This window comes from Pundamilia nyererei, unplaced genomic scaffold (assembly GCF_000239375.1).
Source record: "Pundamilia nyererei isolate P.nyererei 1_Seehausen unplaced genomic scaffold, PunNye1.0 scaffold00024, whole genome shotgun sequence".
NCBI lineage: Eukaryota > Metazoa > Chordata > Actinopteri > Cichliformes > Cichlidae > Pundamilia > Pundamilia nyererei.
Window position 1 is genome coordinate 2,988,518 of NW_005187425.1, and position 25,159 is coordinate 3,013,676.

At 41.4% G+C, this 25,159-nt stretch overlaps 1 protein-coding gene across 15 annotated transcripts in view; it reads right to left on the reverse strand.

Annotated features, from left to right (window-relative positions):
- The window catches only part of LOC102198956 (ankyrin-3), a 116,928-nt gene that overhangs the window by 4,082 nt on the left and 87,687 nt on the right, over positions 1 to 25,159 (reverse strand). For 11 of the 15 annotated variants that reach the window (XM_013909404.1, XM_013909409.1, XM_013909410.1 and 8 more), the window contains 17 exons: positions 24,735 to 24,946; positions 24,327 to 24,534; positions 23,032 to 23,128; positions 21,811 to 22,039; positions 21,573 to 21,698; positions 20,438 to 20,560; positions 19,874 to 19,900; positions 18,032 to 18,113; positions 9,511 to 16,761; positions 8,623 to 8,697; positions 8,120 to 8,251; positions 7,563 to 7,706; positions 1,948 to 3,379; positions 1,681 to 1,843; positions 1,300 to 1,377; positions 868 to 951; positions 641 to 754 (listed from right to left, as the gene is read on the reverse strand). In XM_013909404.1, the coding sequence (XP_013764858.1) occupies positions 641 to 754; positions 868 to 951; positions 1,300 to 1,377; positions 1,681 to 1,843; positions 1,948 to 3,379; positions 7,563 to 7,706; positions 8,120 to 8,251; positions 8,623 to 8,697; positions 9,511 to 16,761; positions 18,032 to 18,113; positions 19,874 to 19,900; positions 20,438 to 20,560; positions 21,573 to 21,698; positions 21,811 to 22,039; positions 23,032 to 23,128; positions 24,327 to 24,534; positions 24,735 to 24,946 (10,577 nt within the window). Of the gene's footprint in view, positions 1 to 640; positions 755 to 867; positions 952 to 1,299; positions 1,378 to 1,680; positions 1,844 to 1,947; positions 3,380 to 7,562; positions 7,707 to 8,119; positions 8,252 to 8,622; positions 8,698 to 9,506; positions 16,762 to 18,031; positions 18,114 to 19,873; positions 19,901 to 20,437; positions 20,561 to 21,572; positions 21,699 to 21,810; positions 22,040 to 23,031; positions 23,129 to 24,326; positions 24,535 to 24,734; positions 24,947 to 25,159 lie in introns of those variants that run through there. The other 4 variants (XM_013909415.1, XM_013909412.1, XM_013909413.1 and 1 more) reach the window with 3 other exon arrangements.

The window sequence follows — 25,159 nt, forward strand, 5'->3', positions numbered from 1 at the left end:
CATTAGTCATACTCTTGACTAATTGGCTAAATGCTTTAAAAGACCATTATAAAAGACCATTAGCACCACACAGTCAGGAGAACTGCAGTCAGCATCTTCTTTGTTATGCAAACAAAACAGACACCACACACTGTTAAAACACAACATGCAAGGTTGCAGTTCATATGATATTTGTATATATTTGCCCACTATGGAGATAATAGTCATCTCAAACCAGTCAATCCAGTGTTAACAAGAATTAACTTCACTGAATTCACTGGAGGAAAAGATGATTAAATCTAATTGACTCCCTCCCTCTTTGACTTAAAGCTGCACCTTCGTTACTTTCTTAATCTCAATTTTGCTCTTAACACTTCACTTAAATAATCTTTAAGGTTCAGAAGAGCCTTTAATTTTTAAAGTGAGACTCAGAATTGTGGCCCGTGACTGCAAATTTCTTATTTAGATGAGTTATAATGTTATTTTCTTTTGTTTCAAACCCACTGTGATTCACTGTCATATGCAGCTTTAAGCCTAAAAATTGTATTTGCTGTTAACCTCCCACCCAAGTAGTTCTTAGACTGATGTCTTGTGACAGGAGAATAACAGCATATCAAAGGAATCCCATCTAGATGGTAGATTAATTGGATCTTCATGCAACCTCTGATGCATCTTCTTGCAGAATGGGACTGTGGTGAAGGTCTTTGTGCCACCTGTCACCTCCTTGGTTTTCTGGTGTGGGAGTAGACACCCGGCGAATAACCTTCCTTATGACCTGCTCAAGGCAGAAGAAAAGATCTGATGGTGCCTGATTGTATAAAAACACCATCCCTATAATGGGTATTATTTCAGAGCTGGATAGGAAATGGGAATTAAAGTATACATTACTTTTCTACTGATGAGGTTACCATCTTGGTCCATATAGTGTTCCTCTGTCATGGTCTCACCTGGGATATTCTTTGCTTCTTCTCCCTGTAGGTATTTGTGGTTAGCACGTGAATAAAAGCTTGCCAACTTCCTGAGCACTTCACACACGATTAAAAATAATCCATCACCATCACCACACTGAAACAAAACACCAGTGAGAATAATAACCCTGACAGAAAGAGGATGGATTAGTTTTCATTTATGAACTGTGACAGGGTCAGTAGAGCTTGTAAACAAACATATGCACAGTCATATCTGGACACACACATACACACAAATAGAATAAACCACCATTATACCAAGCAAGACTATTACGTATCACAGCAGACTGACCAGTCTAAACCAAACCAAACCACGACCCAGCTCAGCACCTGCTTCAGGCTTTCAGTGTACCTTTAAAATTAGACGGCGTCTGAAGATTCTGGTGGTTACTGTCTGTTCTTCCTCTGAACCGGAATCTACACTAACTCGCTGTGGAGGGAGGTTTTATACAAACGTTACACAACAGAGGGAGTCAAGTGGAAAAAAGAAGCACATGTGTAGGACAGTTACAGGTTGAAACATTTTTGTTGTTGTCCTTTATGCACCTCAACTCCATAGTTGGCTGAATCAGGAAAGACAACTTTAGAATAATAGAGAAGTTTAGTTTTCTTTAGCGTAAGATGTGCTATGTATTTCTCCTGTAGAAATAGAAGGCAGTATAGGACTTTAGTACAGAAAATAAACAAAGATTTCATCCCTCATTGTTACAGGTACAACAGTCTTTAGTATTACCTGGACTTTTTTCTCTGACATTAGTGTTCCCTCCTCTTTTCTGCCATTTGATGATTCAGATGAGCCGTCCTGAGGTGAGTGCTTTGAGTTGTCGCCGTTCTGTCGGGACCTCCCTGATTCTCCTCTAGATGAGGAGGTGATGGAGTCACTAGAGTTCTCTTGGCTGTTGGAAAAACAAACAAAACAACACACCAAATAAGTGGTCTGAGAGATTGTTATTTTGTGATTATATTTGAGCATTGTACTTTAAAAAAAAAATTTTTTTACCTTTCTCGTCTGTCGAGCAAGTCTGAGCTGACACTGCGTCCTGGGGTTGGTGGTTCCACATTGACACTGGATGAATCGCTGTGCCAACCTGAAAGTGAACAAAGGTCTTGTTCTGCATGTTCAACGTGATCACAAATCTCCTGAATCCTGGACTTGGTCATCTCTTCGTTCTCCTCCTTTTCCTCTGAGCCACCTTTGTTCTTCACCTCCTCCAACAAAGACCCTAATGCTTCTTCTTTGATCTCTTTATCCTCCTCCTCCTCCTCATCTTCTTCATTGGGCTGAAGTTCCTCAAGTGCCTCATCCCAGGCCTGAGGGGAGAGGCGGACTACAGTCTGGTCCTCGACGTCCTGTTGTGATGTACTGCAAATATCCTTTTCACTGCCACACAACGTCGAATCCCTAAACTGCATATCTTCATGTGTATCATCTATTCTATCACCCTTACAGAAAACTTTCTCAGCGTCTCCATCAACTTTTCTGCTATCTGCTTCAAATGTGGCACAAGCTTTTTCCATTTCATGCTCATTTCCTGGCAGGTCATACTGCTCGTTTAACAGCTGTACATCTCTCACCACTTCCATAACATAGGCTGTCCCCTCATTCCCGTCATGAATATTATCCTGCTGGTTACTCACTAAATCTTCCTCTTCCTCTTCAAACCCCTCTTTCTGTTCCACCAAATTTTCCTCTGTTAGTTTAGACCTATCTTTTGTTATCATCTCACATTTTCTTTCCACATTTTCAATTAAGTCTCGCTCTACCCACTTTTCCACTAATGTACTTCCCTCTTCCAACTCTGCTGCAGCCACTTCAACAACCTTCCCTAATTCTTCTGTCACTTCCTTTTCACCTCTTTTCAAACAAACATCCTGTTTTACCCCATTAAAGGGATCCAGCTGCACTCTTCCATCTCCAATTTGTGCTCTCTCTGGTGATGAAGGGGTTATCGATGAAATTGATGATAATGAAGGGGAAGATGTGGTGTATGCCATATCAACATCTAATTCACACATCGTGGGAAAGGACCGTGACCTGGGCCTGTGGATCGGCTCCATTTCTTGAAAAGATCGGTCCTCCTCCTCGCTCAATAGCAGCTGATCATTCAGGGCAATGTGGGGCTTTCTTGGCTTATAGGGAATAGGATCAGGAAGTTCAAATACTGGGACAGATAGGGTGAGCTCACAGGGTCTAGGGGGGCTCCTAGGGGGGCTTTCTGGCTCTCTGTTACTGGGCTCTAACTCTGGACTCCAAGGCAAGGGCTGAGGCTGGGTGTCAGCAAGCAAAGGTGTGTCTGGTTCTGGGTAATGTTGCTGTTGTTGGTGGTGTGCAAGGGAAGGATTGGGAGTGACGGGGAGGTCAGACTCCAGGAAGTAGGGATCAGAGTGCAGTGTGGCGGGGGACTGCAGCTCCACTAGAATGCTCTGATAATCTGTAGGTGACAGGATGAAAAATGTACAGACATACACACACCAAAGCATAACACAAACAATTTAACACCCGAAAACACAGCATAACACCACATGACATGGACAATAGCACAGATAATGAAATGTAAAGCATGTATCCAGACAACCGTTACCTAGGATGATTATATAAGGATACATTTAACCCTTTAAAGCCTGAAGCATGAACTAATTGCCAGAATTTTTTTTAATGGAGCATTTATTGAACCTTCTAACAATTTAAAAATTGTCAGAAGGTTTGTGTTTTTTTATTTTCATGACTATTTAAATTATAGATTCTCACTGAAGGCATCAACACTATGAATGAACACACATGGACTTATGCAGTAAACAAAAAAAGTGTGAAATAACTCAAAACATGTTTTATATTTTAGATTCTTCAAAATAGCCACCCTTTGCACAGATTACTGCTTTGCACGCTCTTGGGTTTCTCTCGATGAGCTTCATGAGGTAGTCACCTGAAATGGTTTTCAAACAGTCTTGAAGGAGTTCCCAGAGATCATCAGTCCATTTCATCCCAAACCATCTCGACTGAGTTTAGGTCAAGTGACTGTAGAGGCCAGGCCATCTGTTGCAGTGCTCCATCACTCTCCTTCTTGGTCAAATAGCCTTTAAACAGCCTGAAGGTGTGTTTGGGATCATTGTCCTGTTGAAAAATAAATGATGGTCCAACTAAACGCAAACCGGATGGTATGGCATCTCGCTGAAGGATGCTGTGGTAGCCATGCTGGTTCAGTGTGCCTTCAATTTTGAATAGGTCTCCAACAATGCCACCAGCAAAGCACCCCCACACCATTACACCTCCTTGTCCATGCTTCACAGTTGGAACCATGCATGCAGAGACCATCCGTTCACCTTTTCTGTGCCGCACCAAGACACGGCACATAGAACCAAAGATTTCAAATCTGGACTCATCAGACCAAAGCACAGATTTCCACTGGTCTAATGTCCATTCCTTGTGTTTCTTGGCCCAAACAAATCTCTTCTGATTGTTGCTTTTCCTTAGTAGTGGTTTCTTAGCAGCTATTTGACCATAAAGGCCTGATTCACGAAGTCTCCTCTGAACAGCTGATGTATGGTACAGATGTGTCTGCTACTGGAACTCTGTGTGCTATATATCTGAGCTCCAATCTCAGGTGCTGTTAACTTCCAATTTCTGAGGTTGGTGACATGGATGAATTTATCCTCAGCAGCAGAGGTGACTCTTGGTCTTCCTTACCTGGGGGAGTCCTCATGTGAGCCACTTTTGTCGTAGCACTTGATGGCTTTTGCAACTGGACTTGGGGACAGATACATTTTAGCAATTTTTCAGACTGCCTGACCTTTAGTTCTTAAAGTAATGATGAACTGTTGTTTCTTTTTACTTAGCTAATTGGGTCTTTCCATAATATGAATTCTAACAGGTGTCAAATAGGGCTGTCAGGTGTACCAACCTGACTTCTGCATAACAAAACTGATGTTCCCAAACCCATTAAGAAGATAAGAAATCCCACAAATGAAACCTAACAAGGCAGACCTGTGAAGTGAAAACCATTTCAGGTGACTACATCATGAAGCTCACTGAGAGAAGGCCAAGGGTTTGCAGCGCTGTCAACAAAGCAAAGGGGGGCTACTTTGAGGAATCTAAAATATAAGACATATTTAGGCTTAATTATCAATTTCTTCTTTGCTACATAATTTCATATATATTGCTTCATATATTTGTCTTCAGTATGTACCTACAATGTAGGAACTAGCAAAAATAATGAGAAACCATTAAATGAGAGATGTCATATTTGTAATATCCAGTGTGCGTGTTTGTATAAGATGGAAGATGGTAGGATGGCTGGATACTAGATAAATAAAATAAAATGAATGCATACATTTAACTGTACCAGATCAGCCACAACATTAAAAGTATTGTGAGAGGTGAAGTCAATATTCTACTGGAAAATATTAATCTAAAGGTTGATATGAACTTCAAAATTAACAAAACTACATCAGTGAGATGCCCTGGAAAAAGTCCAATCGGGACAGAACAAGACACTAATACAGGCTTCATGTTGATCTCCTGATGGTTTAGAGCTGTCTGATTGTAATACTGGGACCTCCACAATATTAGTCAGGTGGTTTTGATGTTATGGCTGATTAGGTTAATATTAAACCTACTATATATAAAGAAGTATTTTATAAGTAGTAATCACAAATGCTGGTCGAAGTTGCTCTTATTTGAAAGATTTTGTCAGTGAGGTAAGATATTAAAAGTGGGAACTATTACTGACATGAGGCCTTATAGTGTGTGATGTGGCTAATATTTACCAAGGTGGTCTGTTACATGCTCACATGGGATAGACGACAGATGAGAGTTTTTAGTAGGAAGAAGCATGGAGTGGAAGGAGAACAAGATAAAGGATAGCAAATGCTAAAGGTATATTTCCATATTAGAAGGATCGATGCGGGTTTGAGTGGGAGGTGGATTGACTGAGGGTGCACAAGTACACTGACAAACAGGACAGGGAGACAATGAGCGGAGAGGCGGGGAAGAAGGACTTGGGCTAGGACAACGTGATCCTGAAGGAGAGATGGGAGGGAGGGTAGACATGGAAAGTGGGGACACTGGGCGGAAAGAGGAGGCCAGCTGGGTCACTAGGGACTCTTTGCTTGAGGAGGCAGTGACAGAAGGAGGGACTGTGCCTGGGGCTGTAGAGTGGATGGCTGACACAGGTATGGTGATAGGCTGAGAATGGCTAGGAGACATAGCGCAGGGTGCAAGGGTGAGGTTGGGTGGAGTTGTTGTAGGTTTGAAGGTATCACCAGTTTGACAAGTGACTGATAGTGCTTGCAAAAGGTCCAGAGTAGGTATGCTGAGTCTGGGGGAAGCTGGAGCAGATGTGGGAGATGTTGGGACAGATATAGCAGAAGAAAGAAAGGGTGATGGTGAATGAGGAGCAGGTGAAGAAGGTAAAGGTGAGGTAATAAGAGGGATTGGGGAAGAAGTAAGGGGAGAGAAAGGAAAGGCCGGGAATTGACGAGGGTCAGTATTGGGACACTGAGGGATGGGACATGCATGGGGAGAGGTGAAAACGTCGAACTCTGCCGGCTGAAATGGAGCTGAAGGTGCCAAGTCTTTGAGCAAAATGGACGACTCATAACTTGGCGAGCGGCGTGGAGGGAAGGGGTGACAGTAAAGCGCTGCTGAAGGTGTAAGGGGAGTGGGTGGAGGTGTTGGGGTTGGTGTTGGAAAGAAAGGACTGGGTGTTTGCAGGATGAAAGCTGCTTCAGGGCCTCCGGAAGTTAAGGGGATAATTATGCAAACTATGGGAAAGGAATAAGGTAAGATACAAAATAAGAGAGATAAAAAGAAACAAAAACTACATTAAACCCAGTGAAACATGCTTGCACAACAGGACAACGAGTGAATAATATGGGTGGATAAGGAGCAGGCATATGAGGATTTTGCCAACACATGACTCTACATTTGTTAAGAGCAGTTATGTGCTGTTATCAGCAGTGGATACTGCTGGTGGGAGTTGATGGGAGGCAGGAGGAACAGAAGGAGGAGGAAGAGGCAGTCTGGTTTCACAGAGGAAGACATTCTCTCATCTATCCAAGGAAGGCTCTGAGGAACTGGAGGAGAACTAGGAGAGCTAAACTAAGTCAGCAGAGAAAAGCAAACTATAGGGTTATATTATTTCTCCATAAGTCACACACTGAAAAACATTCAAAGCAATAGTTAACATGCAGCATGCATTTGAAGTGGAAATTAACAATGTATATTAATCTTCTGTGACAACTGGATACAGCAGTGATTTGCAGAGTATTTACCCTGAGCGTAATCTAATTTTAATGAGAGTTAATTTAACAGAAGCCAATTAAAATCAGTGCAAGTAATAAAGTGCTATATAAAAAAGCTTTCATTTAAACTAAATATTAAAATGAAATTGAAATGTAAAGCAGAAATTTCAGTGTCAAATATATTGTAGAATCAAAAGGAACGTCTTTGAGGAATGGTAAGACCCAGCTGTTCACACAAATTCTAAATCCGAGTGTAAATCACCACTTGTGGTTTTGGTTTCACTAGTATGATACATATGTGATCCATGCATTGCCACAAGAAAAAGAAGGTAGCAGGGAGAGGTAAGAGGTCAGCTAGACAAAGCTAAACTTTACCATCAGCCTGATCCCGGAAAACAGCGTTATCATCGGCAAAACATCTTGTGCCTGAAATGTTACCATAGTCAAATATTGGCCCCTCCAGCAAAGTCACAATATCCATCCGATTGACTTTGGTCAGCACTGCAGTTAAGGCATCCGCTGAGGAAGAAGAGACATTAAAACAGTAAAACAGGAATTTGAGCAAATGTAATTATGCAGACGTTTGGATTAGTCATAGCGAAACCAATTTTTAAGCAAATATATTTTAGAGCATCTGGATGATTTTTCAAAAGAAAAGAGAAAAGAATAACAAAAAAGAAAGCAGAAAACCTCAGTGAGGGGCGATAATAAGAAATGACAATATATGACTTTACCAGACAATATAAAGTACCTTGAGGCAACTATTGTTGTGATTTGGTGCTATATAAAAAAAACTGAATTGAAGTGAATTGAATTGAAAAATTGAAAAGAACTTTCAGGAGTAAATCAACAGCAGAATGACTGAAAAAGAATGGAAACAAAAACAAGAGTAAGTAAAAAGAAAGATGTATAGACATAAAAAATAATCTTACTTGTGGCGTTTTTCCCTTCCCGACTGACCCATTTCTTAAGAAGCATGAAGCTCTGTGCTGTCAGAGAGTTCGGGTTCTCTAGTCTAATGTGATTGATCTCATCCACTGTGAAGTTCATCTCCCGAGCCAGCTCTGTTCAGACACAAAAACCAAGTCTAACATGAATACTCAAACTTCAGTGTTTTTCTTTTGCACTATCCATAAACAAATTGTCCATCATTTTATGTACAGTGGAAACATAAATACAAATACACAATAAAAATGATTTTAAAAAAACCCCCTGTTGTTTAAAAAAAAAAAAAAGTTTTTAGCATTAACTGATCCATCACTTTATTTAAAATTATTTAAAATTCCTCTCCTTTTTAAGGCTTTTAAACCTGGTATCTTAACGCTACATTATAACAGCGTATAGTATCAGAGGCTCTGGGTGACAGTCAGCCTGAAGGTGGCAGTAAATAACAAGGCTCGGGGGCTTGAGAAATAAATAAAGCAGTGGTTATAACCTGTCCAACTGAGTCCCAAGTGATCTGCAACTATAGCCATGCGCAAGTCCGTTCGCTCACAAGGACTTTGGGGACCTGGCAAGATAGAAGACATTGATTCATTAATACCAATAAAATTTTTCTACACTTACACGCTAATGTAAAAGAAAAATACATGTGTATAATTTTCCTTTCCTGGCCACTTATTAGTCATGATTATCAGCATTAGTTACAGCTGTGATACAAATATTTTGATTACTATGGCTACCATATTACTGGAATCATTTCCACAAGATGGCAAGGAAAGGATATTTCATACTAGAGACGCTATGGGGAACATAAATGTGTCTACATAGTAAGTGGTTCTCTGTGACAAAACAAAGCATAACATGACTCTCAACAACAGATTTCTAAAAATCTACAGTGGAAAGGTCTATGTTAGAATCTAAAATGTTAACATGCGAAGACGCTTTTGTGTGTTCTTTGCCAACACTAGTTAGTTTAAATGACAGCTGCATGAAATAGTCTGTAAAAACAAACTACCACAATAACTCAGTAACAACCCTGCACAGACAGACAGACAGAGACAGACCAGGATTTGTAAAACAAGTGACTGGTTGTGCCAGTGACCAGTCACTACTACTGGCATGCTGACTCTAACTATGGAAGGTAAACGGGGTCAAAAGAGGAGAACAGAAGAAAGAGAATATTGCGACACGAACAATACAGTACACAGTACATCAATGAAAAAGAAATGTAAATGACAGCTACTATTCTGAAGGGAATATGTAAACACGCCACAGGCATTCCAGTCAATCCATTAAACAATCACAACGATGTCATGCAACTACAAGTGAAATATAGAAATATATAGATGTATTTTAAACATAGTGTGAAAATTTTACAAACTAGGCTTGATCTCCGCGATGGGAGGCGTTCGAGACCCTGTGAGTCCCTGACTGCCCTCCTTCCCACCAGTCCGCCTACTCCTCCTGCTCCTCTCACTGCCGGAGGCCCTGTCCGTCGTCGCCACCTTTGCCCTTACGGACGCGGCCCCGGCCTCAGCCCTCGAACCTCTACCAGACCTGGATGAGCGGGAGGGCTGGGAGGGCTGGGAAGGCTGGGAGGCGTCCGACAGAGAGGTGCTCCGGGAGGTGCTGTCTTCCTCCGACTGCTCTGTCTGCGTCTTTTTCTCCTCGTCTGACAGGCGGTCCACCAACTTTAGCGTCTCCCCGCTAATGTCTTTAAAGTATTCGATGGTGCGCTTACAAAGCTCACTAGGGTTTTCCTGTCTGTCTGGTCTACATACTCCCTCAATTGCGACACTGCTGATCTGATGCCTGTCCTTCAGTGGAAGCCTTGAGGGCAACTGTATGGCTGCTCTCTCTGTGGCCAGTGCCCTCGTTGGCTGTGAGGTAACCCGAACTGAAACAACTGAGCTAGCTGTAGTAGCAGGGCTGCTCTTTTTAACATCCTTTATTGGTATCCTAGACCTGGGCTCTACTTTGGCTATGGCTGGCTCGCCTCTTTTTTTAACCTCAACTTTCACTGCTTGTTTCGGCTTCTGTTTACCTATGGCTGTTCCCTGCGTGTGAAATGACCACCCTGATGCTTTAACTGGAAGTCTTGACTTGGGCTGCTTTACTTCATTTTCTTTAACTGTTTCATTTTTCTCCTCCTGCACCTGACTACTGCTGTGTACTTCCACTCTTTCTTCTAATTCCCTACAGCAAAGCGTTTCTATCCGACTAGCTTTTTGGAGGGTGGGTTCAGAAGAGGACTGCAAATTAAACACCACACTGCCACACTGTATGTAGTTGGCCTGTACATTGGAGGACTCAAGGTTATTATTGTTGTTGCAGTTTTCAGAGGGGTAATCTCTTCTTTCTAATCTGGGCGAAGTGCGGCTGCTAGACTTGCTGTCTGTAGACTGCCCCTCTATACTAATGTATTCTGGCACCAGCTGGCCCTCAGATATCTCAGCTTTACAATCAGTGAGATCCCCTGAGTCTTTTTTCACAGTTATAGAGGCAGCTATGCCCATCTTAATAGGAGTACGTAATTTCGAATCAACCTTAGAGGCTGTGATTGTGCAAGACGAGGCAGTTTCAGCTATGGCTTCACAGATGGGGGCATCAGTACCAGCATAGCCAGTGTCACTGCGAGGCTGTGCAGGACTGCATTTTGCTGTAGTTGCTGCTGGTGTTGTTGGTGTAGTGCTGCTGTCTGTGGTAGTATCTATAACCTTCACCTTTCCATCTACAGTGGCCCTCTCCCCTGTTTTTGATTGAGAGGAAAGTACCCCCAGGATCTTGCCCCCTCGCCCCTTTTCCCCTGTTTTAGGGTCAGAGGAATGCTCACCAATCTGGAAAAACTGAAGCCTCTCTTCAACAAAGTCCCGCTTGCTCATGTCAATAGCACCACTGCGGGTCATCTCAAACATCTTCCCTTCGTGGAAAGGGAAAGGGTTAGGTTCACTAGTCGGTGTGCTCTCATCAGTTGGTGTTCGAGCAGGGGTTGTGTCAGGAGTTGTAGCCTGTGAGTCCTCCACTGATAAGCCGTAGGGTTTTGGGTCATCATCTTTTGATTTGGACTCAAAAACCCCTTCATTATCAACCCCTTTTGTGGACCAGGGGTCAAAGTCCAGACCTTTGGTGGCCACTGTTTTAAAGGGTGAATTCAGCTCCTCTTCAAGTTGATAGCCAAAGTAGTTTTCTCCAAAGCCCTGTCTATCTGGATGTCTTCCTTCAAGGGTGTAATCTTTTTCATCCCCACTACTTTGCAGAGAAGATGCACTGATTTTAGTCTTTCCATCTCCCCCTTCCTCACATTTCTCTTCCTCTATCACTTCAAGCTTGGACTGGCTAAATGCACCCGCTGTTTTTCCATCATTAGACAGACTAGATGTTTTTGGATCTTCACTCAGTCCATCATCCTCATCCTGAAGGTCATACCCATCTAAAGAGTCAATTTCAGTTGCATCTGTGTCATGAGAGAACTCAGCAGTGGTCGCTATTGAGCAGTCAGTGATTGACTGATCATTGCCATTTTGCTCAAAATCAGCCTCCTCTCCCTTTACTACACCATTAATCCCAGAGTCCTTATCTCCATTTTTCTCAGATTTTTTGGGTTTTGGACATTTCTCTCCTTCTTCCTTCATTTTAAATGTATACTTTTTGAGTGGGATGGGATGAAACACGGATTCATCATCGCTAGAGTCACTGTTATCAGCTCCAGGGGGAATAGGGGATGGAGGCTGGACCCTGATGACTGGCTCAGCTAAGAGGTGTCTATCATGTTCCTCTTGCAGGTTAACCTCCATCATCTCTGTCTCTGAGGAAGAAGCACATGAACCCCTTTTCTCTGGATTGGACTGTTCTGCTTCTATAGGAGGAGGTGGTGGAAACTCTATATAAGCCACTCTTTTGTCCTTTGACCTTTGTCTCTCTCCATCCTGCTTTTTATTCTCTGGGGAAGCTGGCTTAGGTTTTTCCTTTGAGGGCTCTTTGTAGATGAAGGTCTTTCCTTCTTCCTCCTCAGACTCCTCTGGGATAGGACTTGGCATGCCAGGCATGAAGCCTATCACAGAGTCTGGCGTTCTGGAGGTCAGGCTCATTTCCTCTGAGCTGGGGGTCTCAGGGGTAACAGGACTTTTCCCAGAGCTTTCCATGAAAGTCACTTGTTCTAGAGTGTCATCTTCTGGACTTCCTTGAGGCGATGGTAACTGCTTTTGTTTGACAGAGTAAAATGCACCCCTGGTTTCATGCACTGTCCTACTCTCATGGCTTACTATCTTTTTGTATGTTCCCAGCTGACCCGAAGCTGTCTCTTTCTCATACTGCTTTCCTACTTGGATGCTGACATAAACAGGCAAGGGCTTAATATCTTTAAAACCCTCAGTTACAACTACAGGAGTTACTTGATCCAAATATTCTACTTGGTCACTATCAACACCATTACACACTACATTTGACTGGCTACCCTCTGATGAATCTGTGGATTTTCCTAATGATGATCCACGGGTAGACTTGTTGGATTCAGAGCTACTGTGTACCCGATTTCGAGCTGAACTATGAGACCCTGCCCTCTCAAATGGTTCAATAGGGGTATCAGATTTTAAAGGGGGAGATTTCTGATTTTCTGAGAAATTAGATGGCTTTCTTACAGGAATTTGTGATTCCGAGTTTTTTTTTAGACTATCGTTGCTGGTTGGACTTTCTCGGACAACAAATTCTGTGTAGATTATTTTTTTTGTTGTTTCTTGTCTTTGGGAATCACTATTATTGCTGCCTTTCATAGAATCATGGATTAATGAATTAGATAGTTTGGGAGATTGAGGTTTATAGTTTCCATACCCCTGGTTCTCCCATGTTCTGAATAACTTGCTCTCTTCTTGATTTTTTCCACTAGTCTCATGCTTGGGTGAGAACTTATTTGTTTCACTCTCTTGACAACTCCTCTGATTTCCCACACCATCTCCTGTTTTTGGGACACCTGAACCAGCAAATACCTGGTAAACAGGAAGCTTACTTTCCTGGAGCTTTCTGATAGGGGGATTTGAATTCTGGACACCCTGAGGATTCCGATCTTGCCTTTGAGCCTCTTGCTCAAACTTTAGCCTCACTGCACTGACTTTGGAGGAAGACATCTGAAAAGGTTTAGGGCTTTCACCTGTAGTTACCTGTGATTTACCATCACCTTGTCTTCTTGAGTCGGAATCACAATACTGTAACAATACTCTCCTTTCTGGACTGCTTGGTAAACTGGCACATTTCCTGTCACTGGAGGTGAACCTGTCTCGAAGCCTTTCCCTGCTCCACTCTTCCCCACTACTCCCACTCCTATAAGCTGATCTTTCTGGACTGCTGTGTGTAGAGCTGGGCCCTGACCGCGATTCTCTGAAGTCTGGTCTACGAGATTTCTTCTCTGGAGATGACAACTCATCATTGAGCTGTTCTGTTTTATCACGGAAGAACTGAGACACCTCACTTAGCTTTTCCTCTGCCTCTTTTACAGTTCTGTCCACCCTGTCCTCATATATAAGCTGTTCTCTCTCTTTATTCTGCGTGTCATCTGACACACGCATCCAAACAGACTGCTTGGGGCTACCAGGCTCAGATGAATATTGCAAAAGTGTCAGTTTGTCAAAGTTGTCATCAACATTGGCCATCCGTCCAGATTTATCAAAGACGTTTCTTGTTGACCTAAAGACATACTCTGTCCTTGGCCCAACTGATCTACCCTCACTGTGACTGCTTCTATCTGGTGAGCAGAAGCGAGACCTATCTCTCAAATATTCTTCTGTGTCAGAATGAGATTGGTCAAATTTCTCAGAGAGTAGCATTTTCTCTGCAAAATTGTAAGACTCCCCTCTAAGCTCTGATGACTCATCCTCATTGTACTCAACAGACTGTTGGCTAAGTAGCTTTAGAGTTTTGTAAGAGTCATCTGTCATGAGCTGGGCTGAATTAGGGCGACTGTCTTCTTCCTGGGACATGGGTGTGTTCACTCTTGGGGAGTCAAGGTACACTGGGAGAGACTCCTCGGTCTCTTCCTCATCTTGTCTATTCCCTGGATAGTAGTACATTTCCTTCTCTGCATGGTTTTTTGTCTCTCTGATGATGACTTCTGTTGGTTCTGTTTTATTGCCCTTTTCAATATGAACCTCAATTATTCTTTCAACTTTAGGCTTGGAGTTGAGATCCTCGAGGACTCTCTGAGATGTTTCCTCATTGTTTGACTTGTGTTCAAACAGTCCAGCCAGCTCTCTAGAAGGGTCTTTGCCTGACTGAAATGCCTTCATTATGTCATGCACAGACATCGTCTCCTCACACCTCTCAGATGCTGATTCTTTGCCAGGTGGTTTGTGGTACACCATCCTGGTGGTGGTAGTGATGTGAGTTTCCTCCTTTACCCTCATCCCTTTCCCCATGGGATCTTCGTCAGGGCTGACTTTAATTGAATAGCATTTATTCTGGTCTGCAGTTGACGTAGTTTGATTTTGATGCCCTTTAGCATCTGAATCAATATATCTTACTGGGTGAGCATCCTCCATTGCAGGTTGTTTGCTGTCCTCTGGAGACTCATAACTCCTGATGACATGGACAACCTCAGTTCTAGTCTCAGTGATCACTGGTGGAACTGGGATATCCTGAAAAAGGGCTTTGGGGCCCATGCCTTCGGCACTTTGAGGGGCAGAGGGTGTTCTTTCACTTCTGGTCTCAAAGCCACTGTCTGAGAGAGGGCTTTTATCTTGTTCATGTGAGATATCATCAGGGGATTCTAGCACAGTATCTGCTCCAAAAAGCGTATCAGCTATTTTACTGATCTCCTTGTCAGAAGAAGAAGACCTCATGTTTGTTGGAGGCATTTTGAGCTTATGCTCCTGAACTGCTATGGTGGGTTTTAAAACACGTTTCTGCTTCTCTTTCCCATCTTCTTCTCTTTTGCCCTCATCTGCTTTATGCTTTGTATCATACATTTTGGAGAAAGAGCTGCTGCCCACATCAGTGGCCAGGTAGTCAACCACTTTGGACAGATTGAAATCTCGATCAGGAATTGTTTTCGATTTGGCTTGAGGGACCACTGTCTCATATCTTGGAGGATAGCTCCAGTTGCTTGGCGGTTGTTCAACTTGTACTTTTGAGAAATGTATGTCATCCAATGAATCCCTGGTCAGGGAAACCCTACCATCCTTCACACCATCTTTAGTGAGGATTTCACTGACTTTTACCAAGTCTTGCTTTACTTTCTCCACAATCCGATATGGCTCCTCATCTTCTATCTTAGCCTCTCTGGGAGAATCAGACTGAAATCCTTTATTTGCTATGGAATTTGGGTCTGTCTGCAAAATGGCTGACATTCGAATCAAGTCCTCCTTCATTTCAGCTACGTCCTTCAGAATCTCTTGACTAGATGACAGTGGTGATGTGGTATTTGACTTGAGGCCAGCAGAAAAGGGAGCTTTGATAGGGGAAAGCGTTTTGGCAAAGGAAGACTGCAACTGAGCATTTACCTCAACTGGCACAGTCTTCCTTGGGGATAGAAGAGCAGCAGCTGACTTTGACACCTCAGGTAACTTTTTAAACTGGTGTTCTGGCAGCACATTAATAACAGAGTACACTGGAACAGTCATTGTACTAGACGTTACAGCAGTGGTAACATTAGTGGGGGATCTTAGTGAGGGATACAGGGAATTAGAAGCTGATGATCTAATGGACTGATATGAGGAAGACGCAGAAGAAGACATGGACTTCAGGGTGCCATAGCCTGCAGAGCAAGAATTGAATGTTTTTTCAACTTCATCAAATGCTGCATTGACACTTGTGGTTGCAGCATTGGTGGTTGCTTGTATCCTTTCTTGCAGACTGCTGGAGAGAAGAGATGTTGGGGATGAAGAACGGTACTGTGTGGGCGAGACACTTCCATTAATCAAAGCTGCAGCACTTGGGGAGGAGTTGGATTTCAGTGGTGATGAAAGGGACGAAAACAGGTTTCTTGCAGGGCTTGTGACATCAGAGGCAAAGGAACGCACAGAAGAGAGACCAGGTACAGTTTTTATAGGTGATGAGGATGATGCAGTGCCACTAGATCCTCCCATAACAGTCTTATATGGCAGGGATGAACTGAACATACTCAGAGAAGATTTGGGAGAGCTTGGTGGGGTCATGCCCATAGATGATCTTTCAAGAAGAGTGCTCCCTCTTTCAGGGACAGTTAAAGGGGAGGTTCTAGGAGACAATGCTGCCAATCCTTTCATAGACAGAGGATCTGGGGCACTTTTGCCCGGTGAAGAAAGGGGACTGGGGCTGACCTGGACGGGGTACTGAGCTTGCTGGACTACCGTTTTTATAGGAGAGGAGATGGTTCTGTAAGATCGGATGGGAGAGGCTATGTCACTAACTGACTTTACAGAAGAGGCAGGTGATCCAGGGATGTTTGTCTTGATGGGGGAGGCAGAGTTGATGGACCAGACAGACTTTAATGGAGAGGCAGAGGGCGTGTTGGATGACGAACTGGAGAGGGAGCCAAACCCAGACTTGGCTTGGCCAGGGACGGCGACAGGAACAGGCGACCACGCCTGATAAGGTCTCGTTGAAAAGACAGGTTTGTGAGGGTAGCTAGAAGGCTGTGTTCTCGGCGAGCTTCGATCAGTTGTTTCTTCAACAGTAATTTAAACCAAAAGCAATAAGGAAGTAAAAATAAAATCCAACATAAAATAATTTGAAATAAAACATAAAAACCAGAAAGAGAAATTTGAGTCAGTCAGAAAGGGCATTACTCTCAAAGGCATAATTTTACACTTGAAATGTAAAAGGCCCATATTACAATGATGATGAGCAATGAGAATAAATACACTCAAAACAGAATGGATCTTGGAAAAAATAAACAAAACAAACAAAAAACAAAAACAAAAATGCTTGATATGATAGATGTGACAAAAAGGTCATGATAACCAAAAATATGCAATTCCATTGACTTTTGATATGCTTAATCTATTTGCTCCTAACAACAGTGCCTTTTACTGTGTATGTTTGATTAAAAGGTCTTTCTCTTTTCATTTAGTACATTTTCAATGCCAGGTGACCCCACAAGTGTATATTATTAATAAAAAAAATATCACCTTAATATTTTGGTCACAACTTAAAATAAAATATGAGGTTGCACTTTACAAAAAAATGTGACCTGCAATGAAAGATTTATTTAAATGGTCACAATTTTATCTCTAGCTAAGTATATTATTAAATAATCCTAACACTTTTCACAAAATTGTCAGAAAGACAAGTTTAGACATATTAAAATAAAGCAAAGATAGTGCATCGAGAAGAAAGAGCTCCGGCCCTAAAACATAATATCTGTGAGAAAAGGTATTCCAAGATTTAATTAAAGGGAAAAAAAAAGTTTTTAAATCAAATCTTGTGCTCTAAAAGAGTCACTGTGGGGGGAAGAAAGTTCATGTAAAGTGCAACCTATTTCATGTTAATATACACAGCCGCACGCAATCATAAAGCCAATAAAAGAGTGAAATGGCTGCTGAAAGAATGAGAACAATTCAAAATAATATTTTTATTCAACATGAATTAAAACATTTCTGTTCAAATGATACACGAACAGACATTGACACCAGTGACAATAACATAGCAGTCAAAACAGGGAGACATTTTGTCAACATGGGGTGGGTAAGCAAAGCATGACACACAGGAAACCATGCAAATGTTTGCAGAATGAAAGATGATAAAAGAGTATGTGTTGGGTGGTAGGAATAAATGCTCGATGGACATGTTTTGTCAGGGTTCTATATTATATGTAAATGAGAGGTAGAAATATGTAAACTATATCATGGGACCTTTCAGACACTAAAACTGATTAAAATAACATAAATATCTGAAACCAATTAAAAATTTCACGTAGGTAAAAATGGGAAACTCACTCGCTGCTGGGTCGGTCAAATAGCTGTAGCGCTTACGCAAAGCTAAGGAGGCAAAGGTATGACGTCGCTCTGGCTTTTCAGTCTGAAACAAACAAAAAAGAACAAAAGATGCTTCAACATAAAAATGAAGTAAAATGTGCTTGAAACTAAGAGAGAAATAAATATTTTTGTTAACTTGTTAATTTAGAAGTTATAGTGCAAGGAAATAAACCTGCTTTTTTAGTCTACCAGTGCATGCTGTTAGTACTTGCACAGGGAGGCACTACAGTTATGTGTTTTCAAAAAACTGTAAACGATATATGATTTGCATGTAATCCCTGCACTAGTAATTGGTGCAACTTACAGTTAAGTATGGTATATTGAATAAATTTCTTCTCATCTTCACATCATGGTAAATCTTAAAACGTCAATAATAATAACTGTGTCAGTGTTGGTATCAATAGGTTCTCCAAATGTTCATATTTAACAAATATGCATTTCATGATTTAAAATCTAATCTGATGTCAATTTTTAGTGTAAAAGCAATTACTAGAGTGAAATGTAGCCTTTGTAAAGAGTTGGGTAACTCACAAAAGTGAGTGCAGTGTGTTTATTCTTTGCAGACAAACAGCCTAAGTTTTTGAAACTATGACTACAGTTTTTTGCAAATCCTAATGAACTTGTTTGCTGAACCTTAACTATTCCAATATCACACTGTTGTTGAAATAAACGTTTATTGTTGGAATCCTCTTCCATAAATGTTTTGCCATGCAATGGAGAGAGTTAGTACTATTGTTACAGAAAAGCCAAGGAAAAGGACAAAAAATACGAGAAACCCCAATACAAAAAAACAACGACTAAGGCTACGTCCACACGTACCCGGGTATTTTTGAAAACTGAGATTTTTCTATGCGTTTGCACCTTTCGTCCACATGTAAACGCCGTTTTCGGTCACTGAAAACGGAGATTTTTAAAAACGCCTGCCAGGGTGGATATTTTTGAAAACTCAGTTTTTGCATTTACGTGTGGATGAGGAAAACGGAGAAAATGCAGCGTCAAAGGTGTGCGCCTTTCTTGATGGCACACTGTGCGCCACGTTAATGTTTCGGTGACATGAATTTCTACAATGGAGGTAGACTGTTACTGTTAATTTTACTGTCTGCAGTGTTTAAATGCTTACACATACACACACAGTTATTGTCCCTCCACACATACGACTCGGTTCTGCTTCTATGCCCCAGCTTTGTTTACCATCCCCCACCGAGGCTTCTAGACTTCTGATTGGCCAACATTTCTACACAGTTAGGAATATATCGCCACCTATTGCTTTGGCATATTCCTAGCAGCATTTTCCATCATTTTTTCGTTTACGTGTGGACGGGATTATTTTATAAAACGAAAACGGAAAATCTCCGTTTTCAAAAATGCCCGTGTACGTGTGGACGTAGCCTAAGTGGACAAATAATAAAAGTTAGGGTTACATGTCTGGCTAACAAAATATACCAAAGTCTCTATATGTTTATAGTAATGACGAAGTCCTGTTTAACATGTATGGAAAATAAGATAGTGATGAAAAACAAGCCGAGATGTTATACAGCAACTGGCTCCACTGGACTTGGGATGGAGACAACGATAAATAAATCCTTGCAGAGTAAAACAATTGCCATTTCCACTCATGCACTGCAGGGTCAGGATTGACACGGCTGTGTAAAAACGTGCGCTCAGAAGCATCTTCCACATTTAGGTACAGAACTGAGGTAAGGTATTTGCAAAACGCATATTTACAACGTTCTCTGCAGTAAAGCCAACAGAAAGGACGACAAAGAAGAAGCGGCTTCGTGTGATGATGAAGAATTTGTTTACCTCATCATCAGGATCAGACTCCATATCCTGTGGTATTCCAAGATGCATTGCAGGAGAGGAGAGAGATGACACAATGGAGAGCAGGGAAGTTATAGTGAGCGGGAGGTGAAAATAAAACTCAGGGGATGAAAATGGAGCAGCAAAAACAACAAAAAGCATCAAAAATCTATGGGATTAATAAATACACACAGCAAAATAAACAAAAGCAAAAGCAAAGGAAATACAGTTTCTTGTGATCAATCAACACCACAACAAACAAACAAAGTATTGTTTTGTTGTTTTTTTGGCACAATTTTTATGTACCCATAGAGAGCCAGGCACTAAAGCAAAGCATGATGTGCATGTGTGGCTGCAATGTGTACGTTGTGGGGTCTTATGACTGGCACAGGCTTTAACATTAATAAAAGACACAAGGAGCAGGCAGTCACTTCTAGACCAGGTGAGCTTCAAAGATTTCTCTTGGTCTCGGGAGGACAGTGTTTGTTGTTCTTCAACTGGTTCATTTACATGTAGATGATATGACGTGGCCTAAAAGAATCAACAGTTTAATCATGAAAATCGTACCTTCTTGTGGGTTGGCAGTGTGATATTCAAATTGCATATGGCAGTCTGTGGAAGGCCTTTTGTGGTTTTTGGCTCTCTCAGGAAGGAGAGGCGCCCACATGGTTCTTGGCCCATGTCTCTGATCTGCAGAAGACAGTAAACACTTGTTCAACAAAACCTAATGTCAATAAAAAAAATGCATTTCTTCTTAATTCCAGGAGTAATTATCATTGCACCTTAACCTAGGGCTGTGCGATATGACCAAAATCTCATATCCCGATATTAAGACATCTATCGTCCGATAACGATATAAATCACAAAAATGTAACATTTTCTGTAAATTCTGTGAATCTCGGGCAGCTCAACTTGCGTGAAGTGTTTCCAGCTGGGCGTTGCGTACCTGGAGTCGAGTGTTTTAACCGATGCATGAAACTATACATTTTAGACATAAGTTGTAACGGCCGCCGTTTTCTTTGTGAGTATTTATTACACAGCGTGCTGCGGGGAAAAGCCTGTTCTAACGTTTGAGTCTAAGGTTTATTTTTTAGCACCTGACGGCTCTTTTTTGCTTCTCATCCGTAAACACTCTGCATCTTTCACGTGATTCCGTTTATTTTGAAAAGTCTCAACAGGATCTTGAGCTTTATTGTGAAAGGTTTATGTGGAACAAGCGGACACACGGTGGTTTTACCGTCGTTGTTGCTAACGACAACGCATAAAAACAAACGCTTGTCTGTCTGTAGTGTGGTTATATTAAATGTAAGAGAAGGAGACAACTTTAAGAAATTAATATAGCCACCACAGTGACCATCAAAACGATGAAAAAATATTGCAGTAAACAGTTTATTTTGCAACACCACGAAACAAACGATAGTGTAAAATGAAACGATAGATGTTTTTATATCGTCATCCGATATATATCGTTATATCGAACAGCCCTACCTCAACCTATTGCAGTGTTTTTATATACAAGTAAAGATATAACAGGGAAAAATATAATCCACTTATAAGCATGTACATGTACATAAGCATGTGCAGAACATGAGATAATTAATGCAGACTCAAGGAAAGGAGAGCTGTTTCTGAAATGCACCTGTATAAAGGAGGCTACAGTAAATGCTAACAGAGAGTGTGAGAGGAAGAACACATCCTATACCTTTACGTTGAAAGGAAGTCTGTTTTCCTTGAAGGAGAAGAAGTTAAATACCAGCTGCTGCCCACTTTTGGCAAGAGGGGAAAGATTGCCATAACAATCCACGTAGATCGGTTTGCCCTCAAGAACCTACAGAAATCCATTATCCAAAAATATAGAATCACAGCACATTGTTTTATTTTATCTGTCAGTGCAGTTTTTATTAGACTCTCTTACTGCAGAACATTTGTTTGCATCCCACCTCAATATCTTTGCTGCGGGCCACCTCCTCAAAGTTCTCCTGCTGCTCGAGGGTCTTGTCCACTTTGTCGTCCGTCATGCAGAAGCAGCGCAGCCGAGCCTCAACAGCATCATTCATCTTGGCGAACACCACAAATTTGGCCAGGTACGGCACGCAGATCAGCTCCCGGTATAACTGAGACGCTAGACTCACCGTCTCAGGAATCTGGTGACAGTCTGCGAGCCAAAACCTGAGGGGGAAAGATCCGAGGCGACACAAAAAGTAAATAAATAAAGCAATTTTGTATGAATCTTCTCACAGGTGTATAACAGTCATTCTAAATAAGAATCTAAGTGATCAAACAAATGTGGCTATTTCTCTGAAGGATGCAAAAAGACACATGACATTTGTGCAGTAATCTAATTATAGAGTACCAAAGGGTGCTCTGTTAGTATCAGGCTACACACTCACCGCATGATTTAAATCAAGTTAGGATGGAAAATCATGACTTTGCGTGATGTAACGGAAAGGTTCACTTGCTGAGGTCAGTTTAACAGCATACCTCAACAATCTGTGGTTTACTGACTTTGCACCACACAGTTAAATGTGTAACTGAGTGTAACTCTATCAGAGGGGAACTCGGGATTCTGTCAACTAACTGGTTGCATTTTTGAGCTTTTATCGCGTGGTATATTTGGGCATTCACTGCCGACTTCTGCAAATACACTGTCAATATTTTGAAGCTCACAACAATGTTTTCTGGAAGAGAGTTAAACTCTCTTGGGTTACTTGTTGGGACTTCCACTGAGGTGAGACTAGACCTGCAACTAACTGCTTTTATTATCAAGGTCTGCAGAAAATATAAAATATACACTGATATTTGATATTGATAAATATACACTGAACCAACCATACTTTAACCTACTACCTTTATTATTGATACATCTAGTCATTATTATTTATTATTAATAAAGAAAGTTACACCTGTTTCTAGGGCTCAATGTACTATATTCTCCCTCCACAAATGTAACAGTTTCACTCCATAATTAGTCCAATTAATCAAAATTTAGAGATTTAGATCATTCAAGTCAGAGGTATAACACGGGCGCCATTTGTTTGTCTGTCTGTTTGTCAGCAAGATCATTTCATGATGATTGACTGACAGCTTGGGCATCGGTATATTTATATATGCAGTGGTCCAGTTCTGATTTGCCGTGTGTATAACATACGAGTGTGTCTCACCTGGCCGAAACATTTGTGGTGAAGGAAACGCAGTCAGTTACAAAGGACAGTGGTGTGGTTCCTGTGATGTCCTCCCACTGCGCAGGGGAGGTTCCTCCTGCATTAAAAACAGGGACAAAAATTTAGCTCACTGCCTTTTCAGCATGGGCAGTTTTTAGCTTACGTAATCGCTGTTCTTTTATCTTCTTAGCTCTGCATTTTTTACTATCATAGTAGAACTGATGACACTATTCGACTCATAATGATTTGTACAGTGCTGTGCAAAAGTCTTAAGCTACTCCTTATGTGTATTATTTCATTTTGTATATATTCCTCGAAAAATGGAAAATAGGTGTACTGACATGTGAAAACGTAAATGGAAACAAAGTAGATAAGGCAAAAACAGAGTTTTCACAATTCTAATAAGCTTGAAAGTCAGTATTTGTTATGACCACCTTTATTCTTCTTTAATTAGCTTTCAGGAAAAGTTCTCCAGGATCCTTGAAGGACATTCAAAGCTCTTCGTTGGATGCTGGCTGCTCTTTGTTCAATAATCACACACTGCTTCAACAATGTTGTGGTCCTGGCTCTGGGGAGACCCATCCATGACTGAGAGGGTTCCACTGTGTGTTTGTCTAATCAGGTATGATTTTACTGCATTGGTGATGTGTTTGAGATCAATCTCATGCTCCCAAAAAGATGGTATCGCATAGTGAATCTTTCTGCATTCATAATTCCATTAATTTTGACAGGATTCCCAACACCACTGGCTGAAATACAGCCCCAATCCATGACAAAGCCTCCACTAGGTTTTACAAATAGCCATAAACACTCACTGTTGAATCTCTCTCCTCATTTTGTCTGTACATATTGAGTGCTGTGAATGAGTGCTTGACATTTTTTAGGCCTGCCAAGTGCCTTTTCTCTACTTAAATGATTCATATTTAGGGCAGTGTTAAGTGGCTTGACAAACACAACACATCCTCAGAAAATGCCAAGGTAAATGGACTGGACTGAAAACTAATTAAAATATAGCCAATTTCCAAAGAAAAACTTCAAAATTGAGAATTGTTGCTCAAGACACTTTAAAAAAGTCTGTTTTTTGGAAGCAAAACAGAATTGATGATGGGTGGCTCAAGACTTTTGCACAGTGCTATATAATAGTAAAAACATTTTAAAACAAAAATAAGAAATGTAATGACTGTCAAGATATCTTTTAAGGAATCTTGGAAATAAATGTTAATTCTGCAAAAGCTGTTTGCATAGAGGTACCACAAGAGTATTGTCATGCTCTACTAATACACAGGTCGGCTTGCCTGTGATGCTGCAGAGGAGACGCAGGCAGGGTGCCGATTCGCCTCGATGGCCGATGGGATGGCCTTCTGCCGATCTAGGTGGGACAGGGATCGTCATAGTGATCGGCTTGTGGAATTTTCTTCTCCTCGGCTCTACAGTGACAATGGGGCTGAAGGTGGCTCTGTTGCCAAGGACTGCCCTCACCATGTCATCTGGCACAGGCTGGGCCTAAACAGAAGGCCAGGAAGATGTACAGAAAAAAATATTTGGCCATTAAACTCAGATTACTGCCAAATCAGGCAATTTAAAAATATTCTAACAAATTAAGGGATCTAAGCAGTTAAAATGAATGGTAAGGTAAAGAAACAAATCAGTGCACCGTCATCATACAGACCAAACTTAAGTGGGCATTAGGAGTCCTACTGTACCTGCAGGCCAACACGGATCTTCTTGGTGAGAGCTCCTGGGGGGAATGAGGCCTGGACCATGGGAACAGTACTGCTAGAAAGTACCCCTCCATCAGGACCCATATGATTAGATTCCTGCTTAATCCGCGACACCACAGCAAAATATTGTGGAAAATCTCCAGTGACGATGCGGCAAATACGCTTCTTCTCCAACTCAGCAGGACTATCCATCTCTGCAAGATGAGAAGAAGAATTTCACACACACACACACACACACACACATAAATATATATTTATATATGTGTTTGTGTACTTTTGCACTCATAAACAGATATTTGCAACAGATATGCAGTATATCTGTTTGTGTAATTTCCATTTGTAGTTTGAGTTGATCAATGGTATTTCTGCAGGCTTTGTCAGCTTACAGGTAATCAGCCCATAAAAAA